Below are 19,734 nucleotides of genomic sequence, written 5' to 3'. Positions count from 1 at the left end.
ATTGATAATTCATCTATCTGAAATCTCTTGTGCGCAATTGAACTATAATATTATTAATGAAATTTTATAATTCGTAAGTTACAGATTATCAATACAGGTTAGCAATTGACTTTCTTACATAACTGCGCCAAGTTTGATAACAAAGCAAATGGAATTTTACAAATGAATTTATATAAAAAACATATATAACAAATAACATATAAATCATTCGATTAATCTACTTAATGTAAAATTGTACATTTACAAAGAAGAAATCTATAACTCACAACTTGTCATTCGTCAGTTCACTATTACTAATTAATAAATTATGCAAAAGGGGCCATATTATGGCCATTAAAAAATGTAATAATGCGTTAACAAAAATAATATCAAACAGCATTATTTACATATGATCGCACAACGATCCACAAATCTTCTCGAATCTTTACAAAATTCAAGGAACTTACTGAAATATCTCCGTGAAAACCAAATAGCGTAGTAAAAATTCTAAAATCGATCCATGAGAAAAATTGAAAAGTTTCGATTCGATTCAATCTGTCTCAGTTCATAATGAATTCAATTTGGCAATCACATGAGAAAAATATGATAAATCCATTTTTGTTTCTGACCATTATGTCACTTGATGTCTGAAGAAAAATGTTTTAATATGAGAAATAAATATCCATAAATTGTTTTCTAACAAACGAATAATATGATGTAGAATTCGTTGCTGATGTATTTGTAATTGTCTAATACTATTAAGCGCAGTTTTACCTGAAAGACCAAGACGAAAGCATCAACCATTTGCAAGGCTAAAAGCTCGAAGAAAAGTGTAACAGGTCTTCGTCAAGTCATAACTGAGTATGGATCGGCCGATAACAACGTTGTCCATCGGAATTTCGGGATCGATTGCGGTGCAGTGTCCCGAAAGTGAGCTGTTGACGGCGGGTCTTGGCACGAATTCCGATGAATAGGCGCGATGGATCGATTACAAGAGCATATTTAATTGTGTTTGGAACCGAGCCGGTCTTCTAAGAAGTCCGGACTGTTTCTATGTTCTATATCGCTGTTGTTCAAAATGTTACACAGACGAAGCAATCTCGCCTCGTACGGATGAAGATCGTTAATTTCGTCATTTGATAGTAGATGGGAGCACATCGCAGTCATGTCGATTTCTAGAGGATAAACTTGCACGTTCCGGCCGTATCTAGTATGGAAAATGAATATTACGAAGAACGTTATGAACATTATTATTATCAGGTACAGTGACTACAAAAAGTATTAGCACACATTCTTATTTTCCAAAAAAACTTTTTTTTTAGTAGGTTTTCATTTCATTTTCATTGTACCAAATTTTTGTAGTCATATGAAAATACTACTACTAGTACTATTTCTAGATCTAATTAAAGCACATAACTGTGTGGATCAATGGACCAACCGATGAATTGTGGCCAAAGGAACGAAATTAAATGTAACCGGTTTTCTCAAGAGAAGCTTCAGAACTTGATTTCAGAAGACACTTTGAAGTCCAGACAGTTAACCTTCGTTACTAATTAACAATTAACAGGCATCAGCAGTAATTTCCTTTACTTCGATAGATATTTGACAAACTTTTAATTTAAATAAAATCTTCGAAAATCTAATTCACTTTCACTTACCTGAGAAAATTCAAGTTATTTCTTCCGTGTCTGTAATGTGTGTCATCGTTCAGGTTCTTGAAGCCCGATCGGCCAAACCTAATGATGATATCTGGTGACTTCCAACGAGGATACCTGTTCACCTTCGAGCTACCATCGCCATCGCTGTTGGAAATTCTCTCTATGTTTCCGTCCAGATCGCTGCGACCGTATCTAATGAAAGAGGACCCCATGCTGCTTCGTCGTTCTTTTGAATCAGGATCTTCCGAGCTTCTATCGACGTCATGCCTCTTCAGCACGTATTCGAAGTCATTGGGCCCATCCTTGAAGATCCTCAAACTTCCATCGGCCTTCATAGGGGTTAATATGGAGGAAGAAACCAGCGCCCAGTTGCAGATGAAGGACAGCACATACAACGATGTTAACGAGTTCTTCTGAAAGAATATTAAAATCCTTTGGGCATTAATTACGTATGAAAGATCGATGAAATGAAAATTTGCTAATAATTTGCTGGTGAACTCTCAAGTACACCAATAAAAGATCTAAATCTGAACTTTTAAGTTATCTCCGAGAGCACTGTTTCTCAAAAAGTATTTAGTAAAATACAGAAAATAATATACAATGTTATGAATTCACAGATATTTATAAATACGTATATTAATAATAATAGCAATGAAAAAGATTTTACAAAGGTGAGAAAAAAGTCATACAAAAAAGATAAAATAAAGTGTAACATAGAGAATACATAGGAATATTTATAGAAAGAACTGATCATTTATTTTACGTAACAAGATGGACGAACGATAACATCATTTGTATAACATTCAAGAACGCTGAAATCCCCATTGAACAGGACACACAATAAGGAGTAGTTATGAAGATCCAAAGAATCGCCGCGTAACGATGTTTCGTGTATAATTTCATACATTTCCTTTTCCATGTATTTCTTTCCGTTTTATTCGCGTGTGCACTCTCCTGAACATAATGATTGTTTAAAAGTTCTTAAGAAGCTCTTAAAAGCTCTTAAAAATTGCACAAACGACTTTCCATAGAATTATTAAAATATCGGAATGTAGGAAAATAGGAATGAACAGAAATATCAATCGTATTTTTTTTTTTAATGTAAAACTGGAATTTGCAGATAAAATATATAATTTCGTTAATTAGATTTCAATAGAAAGGAAAGGTAAAGATAAAAAGTTTGTCAACTAACGAAATATATATTCTACAAGATTTACGGTTAAGTTCGGGTTAGGTTAGGGTTATTTAACAATTACAAACACCAGCTTTATTATAATATATCTAATTTTGGAAACCAATATAACCGAGTCACAGTATTTCGATCACATATCTCATTGTACTCCAGAACTTATCCATAATTTTATAATTAAAATGCATATTTTCAAAAATAAGTAAGTATCCGGATACTTTTGTACAGTAATGTTAGTACATAGTAAGTCTAAATTCTCAAAATCTTAACTTCCACTGCTACGATTTTCAGCCTACGAAATACCACATGGCACAATTATCACGAGATAATGGAGAATTTTTCGAAAGATTCTGTTACAGATTCGTCCAGATTATTTGAGATGCGTCGTTGGTGACCGCGTCGGAAGCCGGTGATAAATAATATCGGCTTGTTATTAGATGTCTTAACAGGATGTTTAGTAATAACGCGGTATACCGAGCCAGATTAATACGACGTCTTACGTTACTTTAATTAACCCTGTACACGGTCGCCCTTCATAATGACCACGTCGCCTACGTTTTCTACTAAAAACGTACGGATTTACGAGGAAGAATAACCAGAGGAATAACCGACATAAACCAAGACCAAGAATAATATCGATGCTCTCCTGGATCATTATCAATGTTATTATTCTTCGTTTGGCCTGGCCCAAAGCTTCAAGGCTTCTTTAACGACGAATGAGCAATGTTTACACAGGCAACAAAGGAAAAGAATATGAAGATCCGAAAAATTACAATGGTGATTCGAAAGTAAGATTCGTGGGAGAACAAAGGAAAAGAAAGGGAGAATAAGAATGATTTTTTGATCAAGACTGAAATTGTAAGAAATTTCTTTCTCCTGATTACGTTTGTGAAGATAAGAAAAAATTGGTCATCGTAGAAGTGATTGTGCGTTTGAATGCAAATTTTCAATATCGTGATTACGCCACTATGTTTTCAGTCCGTCATATAAACGTATAAGTCGATAGAAATGAAAAGCTTCTCGAAACACGATAAAATAAAATCATCGTTAAATAACACCACTGGAGAAATATTCCAAACTTCATCTCCATCATGGATTGAGGTTAGGTTGTTCCACAATCAGAGAATTATTCATAAATTTCTTCCAGTCTCCTTAACTTTGACTCCAGCAATGATGATCACTGTTACTTTATAAATTTCAAAAGCATTCCCTCAAAAACTATCAGAATGCCGTCAAAGAAGGGTAAAGAATAAAACGAAGAAGTTGGATGAATGTGAAATTAAAATTCGTTCTCCGTCTGATATCGTATTCGTTGTCCGCTACGGAAGAAGATCGACTTCGCAAATTATGTTATCCATCGTCCTCGATACACCTACCGCTCTTTTGATAGCAATTTGTACGAGCAAGTCGTAAGAAAAGTGGCGAAACAAGATGGGTGTAACCATGAGGAATTTTAAATATATGTCACTGGCAAAGAAAATATCTTGTCAGAGCTATCGAAAATAACGGAAGGAGAAATGCGATTTAACTCAGCGAATGGCGATGAACGACTCTCTAACCTGTATGCTGTCTGCACGTACTATAATACATTTCTTTTATTAATTTAATATTTATCAGTTGAATTATATATATATTATATAATATTAAATATATGTATATATATATTTATAAAATCATATACACATATTCATTACATATACAAAATCATATATACATATATATAATCATTACATATATATAAATATATATATATATATATATATCTCATTTCTCTTTGCTTTTAAGGGATTTGTTTGACGAAGGGAATTTTATAATAAAATATATGTATAATGATATCGATGACTTATGATACGTGTCAGAAAAAGGTAACGAGATCTACTCCTTATTGTCAACAAATTGGCTTGAAAATCGTGTCTAATTGAAATAATATGAAATTTTTCCGTAGCAGTGAGCTGCGCAACGGAAAGTTAAAGAGGTTTTGGTTCGTGAAGCGAGCGTGTAATTACTTGATTATAATTCGATTAAACGTAATTATATATATAGAAGGAGAAATGTAACAGCATACATTTGTTCACTAGCATCATGGTTAATGAATGGATCTGGTTTCAGGGGAGGAGAGATATGTATTTTAATACATTACAATCCTTTCGCTATGTTTGGAGTATATTAAAATTTCAAAAGAAATAATGACATCCTTAAATAAATCAATATTTTATTCATAATATTCTTTTCTGTCAGAAAAATATACGGAAGAATTTGCTTCGTCCAAAAGGCGAAAGGAGTACTAAACTTTAGTAAATATAATAAAATATAATAAAAATATAATTAATTATTTATGGAATGAAATCCTACAAATTAGCTTTATGCAACTAATTGTAAGTATTAAATATAGATACATTCAACGAAAATCAAAGTGATTCTACATAGAGAACATTTAGAGTTAATTTATTAACTGCTGAGTTACTTGACCGGAAATAATCTGATGAGCTATATGTGTAACAAAATACTAATTTCTACAAGAACAATTCTGCTACTTTCGATGTTACTGTTGAGATAAAAAATGGATATTGTGTAAAAGTAATAAAAACGCAAAGCAGAAGAAACAGAAAATACTAAAATATGCAATGCGTGGAAAATAAATTATTATATTATTATCATTTCATGTGTACAGTACGTGGGCGGAATTATCAAATGTTTGAAATGAATTACAATAGATTCTCATTTTCTTGAACCACATTTATTGGAATGAAATGTTGGTTAATAGTTAAATCCTCTTGCCTGAATATAATCTATTATTATTTGGATGAAAAATTGTAGATAGAGAAAATTAGTAAGTTCCTATCATTGTTCCATTTTGCTTCCGTCATTAATTAATGAGATGATATCATAGGTAATCGAAGAAGATTCATAATATAATTATGTAAATAATCAATGAACTCTTGTTTATCTTATTTATTTAAACTTTTCAGGGAACTAACTGTTTATGCGGCTAAAATTCATTAATTTTCTTCACTATCTGCGATTTGTCCATGGAAATAAAGTTCTAGTGTAATTCGGACTTCATTCGGATTTACACATACGGTCGAGCTTAAATGATTTCAAATGGTACATTACGCGGTACGAGTGCCTGTTTCAGGAGTGGAGACTTTTTAAACGTTTCAAAGTTACCTTCATCTTCTTTAATATAACTATATGTTGTTTTGTAAATGAATTAAAATAATTTTCAATTCTATAGAAGAAAGTAAGCTTTTTCAAAACAAGTTCAAAAGAAATTTGAAACTAGTTACTGTAATTATATGTTCTTTCCATTCCATTAATAGAAATATATAAATTATAAAGTTCATTTCAAAACATCATATTTGCATCTATTTAATATTCCAAATTGAAAAAAAAAGTTAAGCTGCATGTAACTTTTAAACTTTTTTATAGTTTCATTTGCAATGGTCTACAAGAAAGTGTAACTATTTGTCCATAACTGCAAACATTCATAATTTGTAAAATACTTAAAATTAATCTAATTAGTCAATTCAATGGAAGAAGATCGATTAGTACTCAAATTAACTGCTGTTTTGATTGAATTACATGGAAACAGAAAAACAACAGTGGAAGCTGTAGAATAATTAAAAACGAAGTAATATTATATCAAGGACAGAATAGAAGATACTTGAACGCTTTTAATATCGCTTCCATTGTTTTGTCATTGTTCTTTGCTAATCTGTGGTTACCGCGTCGACAATTGTTACATATTTGCCACAAACGCAATAAGAATTCATGGGGATCGAGTGTAAGTAGTAATAGTGAAACTTTCGTCTCATTTATTATCAAAACTATTATCAATTCACAAGACAATGCAAACAATTTTTAACAGAATTACCTTCAATTGACAACAGACTTCACTTACTAACAATAACACGTCTTCTGAGGCAAAACTATCTAAAATTGTTTAAAAAATCAAGATCAAAGTATGCCTTTAATTGTGGTACCATTTCCTTTGACACAAAACAGTCACAACAACACAAAAAATTAATACATTCTATTAAAAAAAGAAAACTTCAAATTACATAAGAATGCAAAATCTGAAAATCAGTAACATTTTCACCATGATTTCAATACACAAAGCACCTTTTACCTAATCTAAACCTATTCCAAAAAGAAGGAACATAAACAAATGAAAAGTCAAGAGAAAGTATAATAGCAAGAAAGAGGTCCAAACAGAGAGATCCACCGGTGCACCAAAAATTCACAAGAAGATTGAATCACTCACCATGTCGCAAGTGTAGTTGTTATGACTATCGAAAATCTTTCTCGATGGTCTCCGAATGTGTCAAGTTCCTCCCCTTGGTGGGTGGATCCCGGTGAATTTGTTGCACAAAATGAAGAAGAAGAAAGGTAGGGAAATAGAAAGGAAACTATCGCGTTCGCAGAAGGAATACGCGACGTTTGCGGCCTGTTGCTGCGGTGGAATGAGTGCCCGGGGTTAGAGATGACACCCTTTATATAGAGGCACCCTCGGCGCATCCCCCGTAGTCACCTCGGGCCGACATGGGCCGACACACAGACGAGATAGCCTGAGTTATGATTGCCCGAGGCGTATAACACGATACCTCTACATTATTTTGATTCAATTACACCACCGGCTATCTCCTTTATTATTTATGAGTCTTGGCAAATAATAATCATCACCGAGCAGAATCGATGATCCCTGTACCAAGACTTCTGAGATGGAACACGGATTGATCTATCAGTAACTGCTTCTTTTCACGCTGGCACGATTATTTTCACGATTTTTCCATATAATAGTCTCAGATTTTCTATCTGAGTGATTTGGCCAAGTAAGAATGTTGAGATGGATTACACTGATCGATCTGTAACTGTTTCTCTCCATGGTTGCACGACTGTTCTGACTATCGCTCCATATAATAGTACAAAGGGTTTAAAGTTTCCTATTCGAGAGGTTTAGTGGAATAGGAATGATTTGTCTGAGTCGTATACAGTAGCAGATTTAAACCTCTGGGGATTTGAAGCTAATAGTCATTTTGGGGCCCCTACAAGTAAATCAAATTTAAAAAAGTTTAACCTGACTAGGTCGATGCTTGTTAAACCAATAGGAAATTAATATTTAAAGATTCTTTGGTTAATCTGTCACAATTCACTTAGATTATTACTATTACTATTGTATATACATTACTATTAATTAGAATACGCACGATGCAATGGACAAAAGTGTTTTTAAAACTGCCATGATAAGCAAGACTCGTTGAAGGATTCAATAACGTTTTGATTTAACAGACGTCATTTTAGCAAAGTTAAAATTTGTATCCCAGTCTTTGCATATACTAACAGACGTATTTTCTGTAATTCTGATAATTGTTCACTAATTTTGTTGATAAGTATTTTTGCAGCCCCATGGGGTCCCTGGCCCCACGCTTATAGTATCATTAGCGTGAAAGTAAATTCAACCCTGGTTATACAATAGCACTATAATGAGACGTGACTATTTTGATTGTAAAATTTGAAAAAAATCTGAAAATATACATAGACATTATAATACATATATATTACATACATACTCTGTTTGGTAAAGGTTAATTTTTGAATATTTGAGTAAATATTTGTGTTTAATTTAAAGGTGAACAGTTGTAATTTATGTCTAATATTTTCTTCTAGAATTGTTTCCCGTTTATGTGATATTTAATTTCATTCGCTCTGTTTGGTGGATGGATCTTTGGAGAAATATCGGAAATTTGAATAAATATTTATACTCCACGGGAATTTCTATGTTATTGAAATATTGTAATAATTTATATAATTGTTTTTTATTCATTCCATATTCAGTTTGGATAGAAGAATATTTCATATTCGGGATTTGTGCTTCTATAATAAATGGTTATACAAAAAGCTACTGGAAGTTTGCATAAAGATTTAAGTGAATATTCACGTATTTATTTTTCATCGTTTGTTTTGTATTTGTTTTTCATTCGTGCTACCCTTTCCAACGATTACTATCACTTCCGTGACATTTTAGTGTAGCACCTAAAAAGAAGGATTCCTTCTCCTAAACACGCTTTGATTTTACTTCCTGTTGATTTAGATCGATTTTTCATTTTTAAATATTTCTTTTTTTTTACCGATTTCTCGACCTAAAAATGATTCTGAGAATTATTTTTGTCGATAAAAAGCGATGAAAGTCAAAATTAGTAAAATTGCAAGGAATATTAATTATTAATTTTTGTCATTCCTATTCTTTTTACGAAAAAGCATTTTCTTCCTTTTATTCTTTTCCAATACTAACACCAATTCTAATATTCTTAAATGCTTTATTATAATTTTCAAGTAGACGAGAAAGATATAAAAAAATTTCATGGAAGAAATATTATAAAAGGCGAAATATTTCTACAGAATATTTCTACAGAAATATTTCTACATATTTCTTTAGTCGATGAAGGTTTTCATGCATCGGGGATGAAGTGCAACAGGTAGAGGCACTTGTTTTCTCGGGGCGAATCTAGGTCACTTGTTTTCCATCATGACACAACAATCGCGACACAGGTGCGAATGTTTCCTTCTTGTTTGATATATGTATTTCTTAAATGTTTTGAATCGTCTTCTACTAGTCGCGGGAGTGGGGAAACATAACGAAGGGGCATTTAACTTGAGTGCAATAAATCTATAACAATAAAAATTCATTCGTCATCTTTCCAATTTAACCTATATTTAATTTTGTTAAAACAATTACTAAGTATCTTTTAAATTCGAATTAAAACATTGAAACAAAAAGATAAATCTAACAATATGCCTTATGCGTGCGTCAAAATGTGTGTAACTTCTACGAGATCAATTCTTCTTTATCTACTTCCGGATAAAATGAACCTAATAAACGAGTACGCACAAATTCCATAGAGTAGGAAAAAGGTGTAGAAGAAAAATAACGACCTATTTGGAAAACAAATCGAATTCTTACAAATTATATTAATAACAGTTGATATTGAACGAAGTTTACGGATTATAAACTTTACGGATTATCGAATTAGTGATTTCTGCTTTAACTTTTTAAGGACATAAGCATAACAACATCGGAACTTCCGGTAGTGCGCAAGTATTCCCCAATCTGATTTGAGGATAAATTTTAAAGTATTCAGACGCAATTCTTGAAGACGTGATTGCGTCTCCAGAAAAGTTAGCTGGCTTTTATTCCTGTCGTTCTTTCTTATGTCCTCTTCCTCTTCCTTCCTCTCCCTCCTCTCCTTTCTCTCCCACGTAGATGTACAGCGTATATAAGTACAATATAGCGCAGTTTATCTTGAAAAATGGTTGTTTCCCTGCTCGCCAACAACCATTGTATATACATACTTGCTGTGTGGACGAAAAAGCCGGACTGACATCTTTAAAAGTATATAATCCGATGTTAAGCCTACGTACCAGTGGAAGGTATCATAGACATTCTGCTGAGAATTTTATATTTGGATGACATCGATGGTGAACGATACAGATCAATTAAAGAAATGGTTTAGATACTTACTATTTAATTGGTCATTTTAATCTTTTAAGTTAGAAAGTTAGGTTAAGTTAGAAAGTTACGTTTGGACGTAATTCGACTAATTTGATTTTTATTTTCGTTTTCCAATGTAAACTATGAGTTGGTAGAAATGTACCGACTAGTGAACGACTAGTTAAGCCGATTATCTGGCCACTTTTGAAGTCAACAACTAGTCGGCAAAAAAGCCAATTGATCAGCCTTAAATTTTTAGTATTATTAATAACTTGATAAGATATACAAATAGAAGTACAATGTTTTTCCTTTACTGTCTTTAGTATGATTTTAATATTTTTTAATGTGTAGTAATATAGTATACTTACTTATATGTATATATTTGTATGTAACATAATTGTTATATAAAAAATTAAAAATAATAATTAGTATTTAATTAGTAATAAATTAGTATAAAATAAACTAAATAAACACCAATTAATATACTATAAGTACCTATTAATAAACTATAAACTTTGGTAATCATATCTTAATTTTATCAGAACAAGGACTTCAATAAATATAACAACGTTAAAAAATTTATTTTCGAGTTTGTAATATTAAACAATCATAAATTTGACGCGTTTTGTAAAGGCTTTTGAAAATCATCGACAAAGACGTCAGCTTCTTGAGAACCGGTTAATCGGTTAGTCGGATAGTTGCTAAATCTCTAATGATATGTTTAATATAGAAGCAAATTGATGAATACCATTTCTGACCCTAATATTATTAGTGTTCTTTAAAAACGATCTTATCATAGATATAATATGTAATATTTAGAGAAGTAACTATGAAAGAGAAGTTAACAATTGAATGATCAAAACTAACAGAAAATTGATTATTTAGTAGAATATACATATAGAATTTACACGGTTGTTGATCTTATGTTCTTAATTTACAAGCAAATAATAACAAACAAGCAATAATGCTCACTTAAGAGTACCTAAATGATAGAAATGACCTGATTATAATCACATATGATTCGATTAAAGTTTCTAAAACCATTAAGTTATAGAAAGGATTGTTAAATAAGTAATACAAGGCTTATGCAAAAACGAATTATCTTTATATTTTAGGAATTTGATTCCACAATAGGCGATTTTTACGAGACAAATACCACAGACAAAAGTAAAAATCTTGTCATCATTTTAATATCAAAATATTTGTGTGCATGGCCATTTTAGAAATAAACAATTATATATGTATATGTGGAATGTTACCGTCTTAATAAATAAAATGCAACAGCTGCCAAGATTTTAATTTCATAATATGTTTATTCATAAAGCGTGAGTGCTCCTGGTTTTTGTTTAGAAAATATAAAGTTAAAAGAAGAGTGATATATTAGTTAAACTTTAAAAAATTGATCAATGTGATGTACTAAAATTTTACCTTAACTACCTAAATTTATTTGTACTTGGGTTTAAATCAATATACTTTCCTCTTTAAAATGTTATCACTTTTTAATAATCTACTTATCACTCCTCTTTGTATTTTTTAAAATCATATTTTACTTAGCATTAGCACACTATTGATATAGTATATTAAAATTAAATAAACCGAAATCTTTAATTAATTGAGGAGAAAAACAAAATATCACATTCCTTATGTTCCTCTCCATTTTTTATGGTATTAACTTATGGCAGGACAATTATTTTGCATAATTAAAATGTTTCGCTTCTACAGCATTTTGTGGAATCTTCTTTTCTTATTTATGAGAAACTCTTCAAGTTAAGCTACCTAAATTCCTTCTTATCGGCAAACGTTAAAATCGGTTCATGAAACGACACTTGTGCCACACATGTAGCCATTATAAGTTTATTTAGCACGCAACCACTTATAAAATAGTATCTGTAAATTATTTTAAATTCAGTCTTTGTAAAAAATGTCCTTAGAAGCTATTTTTGTTTCACATTTGTTTGTTTCTTCTTGTTTTTGGATACAAAAACTTTTCGCAAATGAACAATTCCAGTTATTTTCCGAATCGTTGTTCGGATTTACTATATTTTTCTAACAGACACGTGAAATCCTTTGCAGATAAACTAACGTGTAAAGGTAACGTGCTGAAATAAAAAATACATATTATCACAAATTGAATGTAAAAAATGTTGAAGAATACGAAAACTATATATGATCGAAATAAACTTACTAGAATTCTGTTATTCGTGTTTGCCATGGCAAGACACCGTACGTGGAACAAAGGCGACCATATATTAGTCCCATATCAGGGTCCGGAATTCCCCGTGAATTTAATTTCTCATTAAGTAAATCGATATTTATTTCTTCCGGCTTAATCGTCCCTGTGACGACAGCTTCAGCTAATGTTTTTGTTAACGATACTATTTCTTTTTTTCCATCTGATGCGCACAACAAAGATATCCGCGTTTTCAATTTGAAGTCTATAAATTAGGAAGAACGATACATATGTACATTACCATGTTCAGCAGCATTATAGAATTAGATCCTATTCAATATATTATTAATTATAAGACATTATTTGTATAGGAAACGCACCGGTTATTCCATTTTGTGTGAATCCTGCATTTGGTTTACTCCAACTGATACGATCCAGTAAATCAGGCCGTCTTTTTGCGAGTTCGTATTTCAATAAATTCTCATTTCGGACTAAGTAACCTATAACAACAAAAATCATTATAAGTATACTATTAATTATAAACATGATGTAATTAGCAACGAAATTTAATTATAAAATTCATTTTCTAATAATTTTCTAATTGTAAAACATTTTATAAGTTCTTTTTATTGATTTAGTAACAAAGCAATAGTTGAATATTATATCATATAATTATGTATCTTTGTAATAGCAAGATTGATCGAATTCGAATATACTATCGTACGCACACTCGATTTGTCCTTGAGACTAGATAAGACTAAGTAAACTTTGTATTCAGTTCTAAAGTTTCAAATAATTACATTTTTAACGTATAAAATAAGTTCACATTGTTACAATTGAATATTTGTTGTATAATTTCTACTAAAAATCCTAGAAAATCAAATCCATTTAATGCATTATTATTATTTTATTATTGAATTTTTGTTAAAAAATTATACAATTTTTAAATATACTTTTGTCCAAACTATTAGTAGATGACTAATAATGGAACTTTAGCTAGTAGATAATATAATCAACAGCTTATAATAAGTTTTGTAGTATGTCTTCAAAAAAAATGTTTGTATGGAAATATAATGTTTGTACAAAATTATTTAAATAAACTAAGGATATATGTAAATCATGATAGAAGTTTACAAAAATGTTGCATTATTACTACATTTAGCATTAGAATAAAGCATTTTACAATAAACGTTTTATGATTTTTTCTAAACCCACATATCAAAAAGAACTGACACGAAATTAAAGAAAATAAAGAAAATTAATCCTAGGAAGGGAACTTTAATTTAAGTTAATGCCAAGATATGTTTCGATTTTGAGGTTAGAATAAATACTCTATGAAATAAATATGTATGCAGAGAAATATTAACAATACAAAGATATGCTCAATTAGTTACGTGAAAAACTTTATAAGATCAACTAACTGAAAACATTAGTTCTACTAAAAATTTAAATAATAGTTAAGTTTAAGATAAGATTTAAGTCATGAAGTACTCCAAATTTAAGTTGACAGAACCATTGTTTCTACATTCTTTTACCAAAAAGGAGTACCTTAATTACATGTTCCGCTTCTATCTTCTTTGCATTTAAATTTTTCTGAAACCAGATATGACATTGACAAATCTAAAATAATCAACAGAATATTTATCTCTTGGAATTTAGATAGAATGACTGGCATAAAAAGATGAGATTCATATAGATTCATGTATCTTCTTATTTAAAAAAGTAAGAAGGTATAATGATAGGAACAATGACATTGTAAAGCAATAAACAAAAATGAAAATTACCACTGATGTCAAAGAAACTGATGTAAGGTATACCAAGGGTAATACACCATCCAATAATTCGTATACAGTCAAAAACAGTGTCCTCCTTCGCGCCGAAAATGATCACTAAATGCCTTGGTAGCTTTTTCATTTCGTTCGCGACACGCGTCAGCATTTCAGTTTCTGTCCTTAGGTTCTCACGATACCAGATTTCGGTACACTTGCGATGAACGATCATACAGCAATTATAAAACCCGGCAAATAAGTCACATGAAAAGTGGATTAGTGTTAGTAACATGCGAAATACTGTGAACATTATAACGTCCGATGATCGTCTAGTCTATGTAACATAATCACACAAGACTGGTCGTGATTTTAATGTTGAAACAAAATTTTTCAAAACTACCCGGGGATGGTCACGAGGAAAATTATGCACGTAGCCACTGACACTGACCCGTCTAGCAGACGGTCACCGTCACCTCACGTGCACCTGCTTACGCCAAATGATAAACGCACCCTTCTGTCGACAAGAAGCATTAAAACATATCATGTTGGCCGCCAAGTTACATAGGGTATGGGCACATTTTTGTTGCCTAGTTACTTTATATACTTTCATTAAGTAACGAATTATAACAATGGGATATATTTTTAAATGATCTGTAATAACCCTTCCCTATCTTATCTAAATGACAGCTAAACTGCACTACATATAATTGCACTATTTGAAGTAAAAGTAAAGATGGCGTATAGTTCATTTTTACTGCTAGTTACAATGTGTAAGAGGTTAAGATATTAGATGATACGAATTTCCAATATAAATGATGGCGTAGCATATTTGCAAATTAAATAAACGGTAGTAATGGTCATATCATCACAGGAACGAATGAAAAAATGTATGCCTGATGTCGTTTAGGTGATGTTATTTGTATTGATTTAATGTACTCAAAGGAGTGTTATAAAATTACGGCTAAAAGATAGTTGGATACTGAACTGATCTTTATTGAACTGTATCTGTAATAAATCGAAAATACTGAGTAGAAAAATTTGACATGTTAAATATTCAAATATTAAAATGTTAGTTATTACGTCGTAACTATTCTTATTTTTCAGGTTATGTTTAATTCATTAGTATTTGTTTTCAAATTACAAATACCATAAAGGATATAACCCAACAAACCCGAAGATGGTACACCGCTGGGGGTAGCCACCCACATGATAATCAAACAGCTAAAAAATTCTACCAAATGTCCAAATTGGACAAATTGCGAATGTGAAATATTAAATAAAAAAAAAAAATTACAAGTACATATATTATAGTAAAAAAAAGCTAAACATTTTGAATGTATATTGTGTATTTATTAATACTTATTTACAAAATGGCGGTATAAATAACAGAATACAGTGTACATAAAAAAATAGTATACAAGAAAGTTAAGTGTAATGAAAATTGATATCAAACTTGAATTTAAAAATACAAGATATGATAAAAATTACGTTAATTTTGTAAACAAAATAATCCACAATATTATTCTATTTATGTAATTAATACCTTAAACTCTTTTAAATCATTTCATTCAAGTACTACATGCCGTGTTAGATCACTACATGCTCATAACGCGCATGCGCAGACTGTGATCATAAGTGTAAACTGTAGCTCACGGAAGGAAATGCCGCTGTTTTGTAATAACAGAGTGTAATTACAGTTATATAAATATAGTGACAAAGTTAATTCTGATATGTTGTGCAATTAATAACTTGAATTATAAAAAATATCGTATAATTGCACAGAGATAGAAATATTATCATTTTATTGACCGTAATTTTTACAGGTTAGACACGTGGTTTTACTCTACATTTTTACTTTTGTGAAGTTATGTATTTTTCGTACATAACCTTATATGTGTTTTTAAGTTAACAATAGAATGAATCATTTTCAGTATTTATAAAATAAAAAAATGTCATTCCGAGGTCGCGGTGGTGGCGGCGGATTTGGTAAAGGGGGAGGTCGTGGTGGAAGAGGTGGAGGAGGATTCCGTGGAGGCCGTGGTGGTGATAGAGGTGGAAGAGGGTAATTATTACATTTCATACTTTCTCACTAGATATATAATAATGATTCATATATTATAGATATGATCAAGGTCCACCAGAAGAAGTGACTCCTTTAGGACATTTTACATGGACGGTTCAAGATGACTTAGTTGCTAAAGTAGATATAGAACAAGTACCCTTCTTTAATGCTCCAATTTATACGGAAAACAAACAACAAATTGGAAAAATAGATGAAATATTTGGCAACATTAGAGATTACTATGTGTCTATAAAATTATCCGAAAATATAAAGGCATCCAGTTTTCAAAAGGATGCACAGGTATATTTTGTTTTTATATATATGAATCAAACTTAACAACTGTTTTCCATTAATTATTACTACTGTATTCCATTATAGCTATTCATAGATCCAGCTAAGTTGTTACCTTTACAAAGGTTTTTGCCTAAACCTCCTGGTTCTGTACAAAAGAGAGGAGGTGGAGGTGGACGTGGAGGAAAAAGAGGTGGTGGAGGACATGGTGGTGGGCGAGGTGGTGGCAGACCATCATTTGGACGTGGTGGAGGTTTTGGAAGAGGAGGTGGTGGCGGTGGTTTTAAAGGACGTGGAGGAGGAGGATTTGGACGTAATGACTCTGGCAGAAGTCGCGGAAGGGGAAGATGGTAGAAAATTAAAACTGCTGATGGATTTTTATATAAAGACGTATTAAATGATAAAAATTCCTTAATTTCATTAAGGAGACTTAAATATAGATAATTTTTAAAATACATAGCTGAAAGAATCATAATGAAAACAATATATGATTTATTTGTAACAATGCTGTTGGATATTATTTATCATTTCTGTTTTTATAAGTTCATGATATAAAACCACCTGTTTTATATATAATTGTTAAGTATATTTGACAGGAAAGAGTACTCTGAGTTTACACTTCATCGAATTTGATATGCTTCCCAAGTTCTTTTTCTGCCTTTTTTAGTAATTTATTCCTTCCTCTCTGTTTGATTTTTACTTTTTTACTCAATTTTTCTTCTCTGTCATGCAAGATTTTATCCCAATACATTTTTTCCTCTTCACCTACACAATAGGACATAAATGAAATTACTTCCTACTAAAATATTTACAACGTTCTCTTACCTTCTAATATTCTCATATTTCTTTCCTCATCAGACTTTTGTATAAATGCTTGTGCAGCTTCACTTGTATCACATCTTACATAAGCAAAACAAGAACCATCTTCAACATCTATATATTTTACAGAACTATTATTTTTTAATTCCATCTGAAAATATTAAAATATATCAAAATTATATATACTTATTTATTTATTTTTTACTCGCATTATATGTTTATGTTCGACATATATATATATACCTTTAAACTTTTTGGATCTGTACATGGTTTATCCATTTCAATTTTAACTATGACTCCTGATGTAAATGAGAAACGACATTCAGATATACTATTTTGTTTCGTCGTTTTGTCCTCATCATTTTCTACCTTTTCAGGTTTATTTTTTTCATAATTCGACCACTGGCTCCATCTTGTTTTTCTTAAATGTTGTTTGAGTTGTTTCATCTTACTTCTCTGTAATTCTAAGTATTTATTCCTAAGACATTTCCAGTCCTTCTTAGCCATAACTTGTAATCCTATACTATAACTAAAATCTTCCAGTTTACTTTGCTTCTTCCGCTTTTTCCTTTTCTTTTTTTTTTCATTTGTATTTTCTTGTTCTTTATTATTTAGAATAGTACTGTCATCAATTACCATTTGTTCATTTTCATCACAATTATCTGATACTTGTTCTTCCTTTAAAGGCACATTCCTCTCACATTTATTTAATTTTCTTTGTGTACCTTCCAAAAAAACATCACTTTGTTTTTCATTACTTGATTCTATTTCCCCACTGTGTAAATCACTGGGATTTTTTAGCTTTTTCTTTTTACTTTTTATCAGTTCACTCTCCATTTGCTCTTCTGTTTCACCTGGTTCTGCAGATTCTGTATCCGAGTGTTTTCTTTTTTTTGCTTTCTTTTTATTGTTATTATCATGATTTTCTGAAGTATTATTGATGTTCGTGTGCATCTGCTGCTCATTACTTTTATCTGTTTCAGTGTCTTCCAATTTTTCATTAGCAGCAGTATTTTCAGGACAGATACTTTTCTCATTTCCTAATGTCACATTTTTTTCTGGATTATCAAATGTAGTAATGCTTAAAAGTTTATCAGGAGCTGTATATGATGGTAAAACACAGCCTTTTTTTTCAAATGCCTAAAATATATTAATTCAATAGTATAAAGTAATTAAAAATTTTCCATTGTTATATATGTTCTTCTTACCTTTAAACAGTTTTTAGCACTTTCAATTGTATCGAACTCTACAAATGCAAATCCTTTTATCTTTTTATTATTTTTAAATCGTGGAATAGAAACATATACAACTTGACCATATTGAGAAAATATTGAACTTAGTGTTTCATGATCTGCATCTGGAGGTAAATTTTGTACGTAAACTGTACATTCATCAGTGTTTTCTTTTTGTACTATTGGTGTTATACGTCGTACTTTCATACCATCTTCAGATAACGATAATATTGTAGATGCTTGTACACCTTTAGATATCCTGTTTATATCAGTAGTCAATTCTCTTATTTTATTAAATTTTAGAAAAACACTGAGGTCCACATCTGAAATATTCAAAGATAAAATTTTAAAATGTCAAATAACAATTAATAATGTCATAATGTTAACATTATAATTCTTACATGGATCTTCATTAACTAAATTACTTAAAAATCTATCTTTACTTAGATTTGCATCACTAAAGTAAAATTCCATTTGTTTTAGTATTGCAGCGTGCAGTGCCTTTTTTCTAAGTCTGGGTTTCCCTCTAGAAATGCTTGTAACTTTATTAACTGTTTCTATACGCGAGTCTTCCACTGATTTTTGCACTTGCGGTACAGGAACTCTTTCTGAATCTAGCTCCATATCAGACTGTTGTTCTTCCATCACCATTGTTATTTAAAAATTTGTATAACTGATGATGAACAACTACGTATAATTTCTCCTATTACCAAGTATCTGTAAAGAATAACGGAAATGTAAATTTCAAACTTAAGTAAATGTTTCGTACTTATCTCAAACACCTTTTAAAACTAGAATAATGTTAAGAATATTCAATATCTTACGATACGTATACGATGAAATTTGTTACGCATACAATCCAAATTGTAAACGTTTACCGATTGAGAAACCTTGTAAACATAAAGCCAAGCCTGAGATCACGCAAATTGCAGTCGGAATATCTGAGGAATTATATAGGATTATTTTAAAGATGCCAAAATGTTCAAAAATCACAAATTTATAGGGATTTTATTTTGTCATTTTAGGGACCTTTAAAACTTTAATCGTCAGACATTACAATTATTTAGTTAAACAAA

The 19,734-nt window shown here is 30.9% G+C and overlaps 4 protein-coding genes and 1 long non-coding RNA gene across 8 annotated transcripts; 2 read left to right on the top strand and 3 right to left on the bottom strand.

Moving 5' to 3' along the window:
• Window positions 1-639: 639 nt before the first annotated feature.
• Window positions 640-8,246, bottom strand: LOC138189067 (FMRFamide-related peptides). 2 transcript variants are annotated; one of them, XM_069131220.1, is made up of 3 exons: window positions 7,091-8,246; window positions 1,638-2,050; window positions 640-1,186 (listed from the first exon to the last, which is right to left on the bottom strand). In XM_069131220.1, exons 1-3 carry the CDS (start codon window positions 7,091-7,093, stop codon window positions 982-984), a joined length of 621 nt encoding a protein of 206 aa, XP_068987321.1. In that variant the 5' UTR covers window positions 7,094-8,246; the 3' UTR covers window positions 640-981. The 2 variants fall into 2 exon arrangements, with proteins under 2 accessions (XP_068987321.1, XP_068987320.1); XM_069131219.1 differs by lacking the exon at window positions 7,091-8,246 and adding an exon at window positions 4,203-4,344.
• Window positions 4,575-6,468, top strand: LOC138189062 (uncharacterized). The gene is made up of 3 exons (XR_011175850.1): window positions 4,575-4,691; window positions 4,772-5,656; window positions 5,796-6,468. It is a non-coding gene; the product is annotated as an uncharacterized LOC138189062 (long non-coding RNA).
• Window positions 8,247-11,479: 3,233 nt separating the features above from the next.
• On the bottom strand, window positions 11,480-14,759 carry Tango14 (transport and golgi organization 14). The gene is made up of 4 exons (XM_069131154.1): window positions 14,270-14,759; window positions 12,866-12,985; window positions 12,501-12,750; window positions 11,480-12,414 (listed from the first exon to the last, which is right to left on the bottom strand). The coding sequence occupies exons 1-4, from the start codon at window positions 14,562-14,564 to the stop codon at window positions 12,324-12,326; spliced, it is 756 nt and encodes a 251-aa protein (XP_068987255.1). The 5' UTR covers window positions 14,565-14,759; the 3' UTR covers window positions 11,480-12,323.
• Window positions 14,760-15,001: 242 nt separating this feature from the next.
• On the top strand, window positions 15,002-17,113 carry Gar1 (Gar1 ribonucleoprotein). Of its 3 annotated transcripts, none has more exons than XM_069131157.1 (5): window positions 15,002-15,141; window positions 15,359-16,077; window positions 16,186-16,316; window positions 16,376-16,616; window positions 16,695-17,113. In XM_069131157.1, the coding sequence occupies exons 3-5, from the start codon at window positions 16,204-16,206 to the stop codon at window positions 16,959-16,961; spliced, it is 621 nt and encodes a 206-aa protein (XP_068987258.1). In that variant the 5' UTR covers window positions 15,002-15,141; window positions 15,359-16,077; window positions 16,186-16,203; the 3' UTR covers window positions 16,962-17,113. The 3 variants fall into 3 exon arrangements, with proteins under 3 accessions (XP_068987258.1, XP_068987257.1, XP_068987256.1); XM_069131156.1 differs by having other exon boundaries at window positions 15,033-15,161; XM_069131155.1 differs by lacking the exon at window positions 15,002-15,141 and adding an exon at window positions 15,156-15,282.
• Window positions 17,083-19,563, bottom strand: Larp7 (La related protein 7). The gene is made up of 6 exons (XM_069131131.1): window positions 19,441-19,563; window positions 19,060-19,375; window positions 18,635-18,981; window positions 17,670-18,566; window positions 17,433-17,577; window positions 17,083-17,372 (listed from the first exon to the last, which is right to left on the bottom strand). The coding sequence occupies exons 2-6, from the start codon at window positions 19,307-19,309 to the stop codon at window positions 17,221-17,223; spliced, it is 1,791 nt and encodes a 596-aa protein (XP_068987232.1). The 5' UTR covers window positions 19,310-19,375; window positions 19,441-19,563; the 3' UTR covers window positions 17,083-17,220.
• Between the last annotated feature and the right edge of the window lie 171 nt (window positions 19,564-19,734).

The sequence above is a fragment of the Bombus flavifrons genome, chromosome 18 (genome assembly GCF_040668555.2).
Source record: "Bombus flavifrons isolate JBK064 chromosome 18, iyBomFlav1_principal, whole genome shotgun sequence".
NCBI classification, from domain to species: Eukaryota; Metazoa; Arthropoda; class Insecta; order Hymenoptera; family Apidae; genus Bombus; species Bombus flavifrons.
The sequence above is the reverse complement of the archived record's forward strand: the minus strand, read 5'-3'. Positions and strand labels throughout refer to the sequence as shown.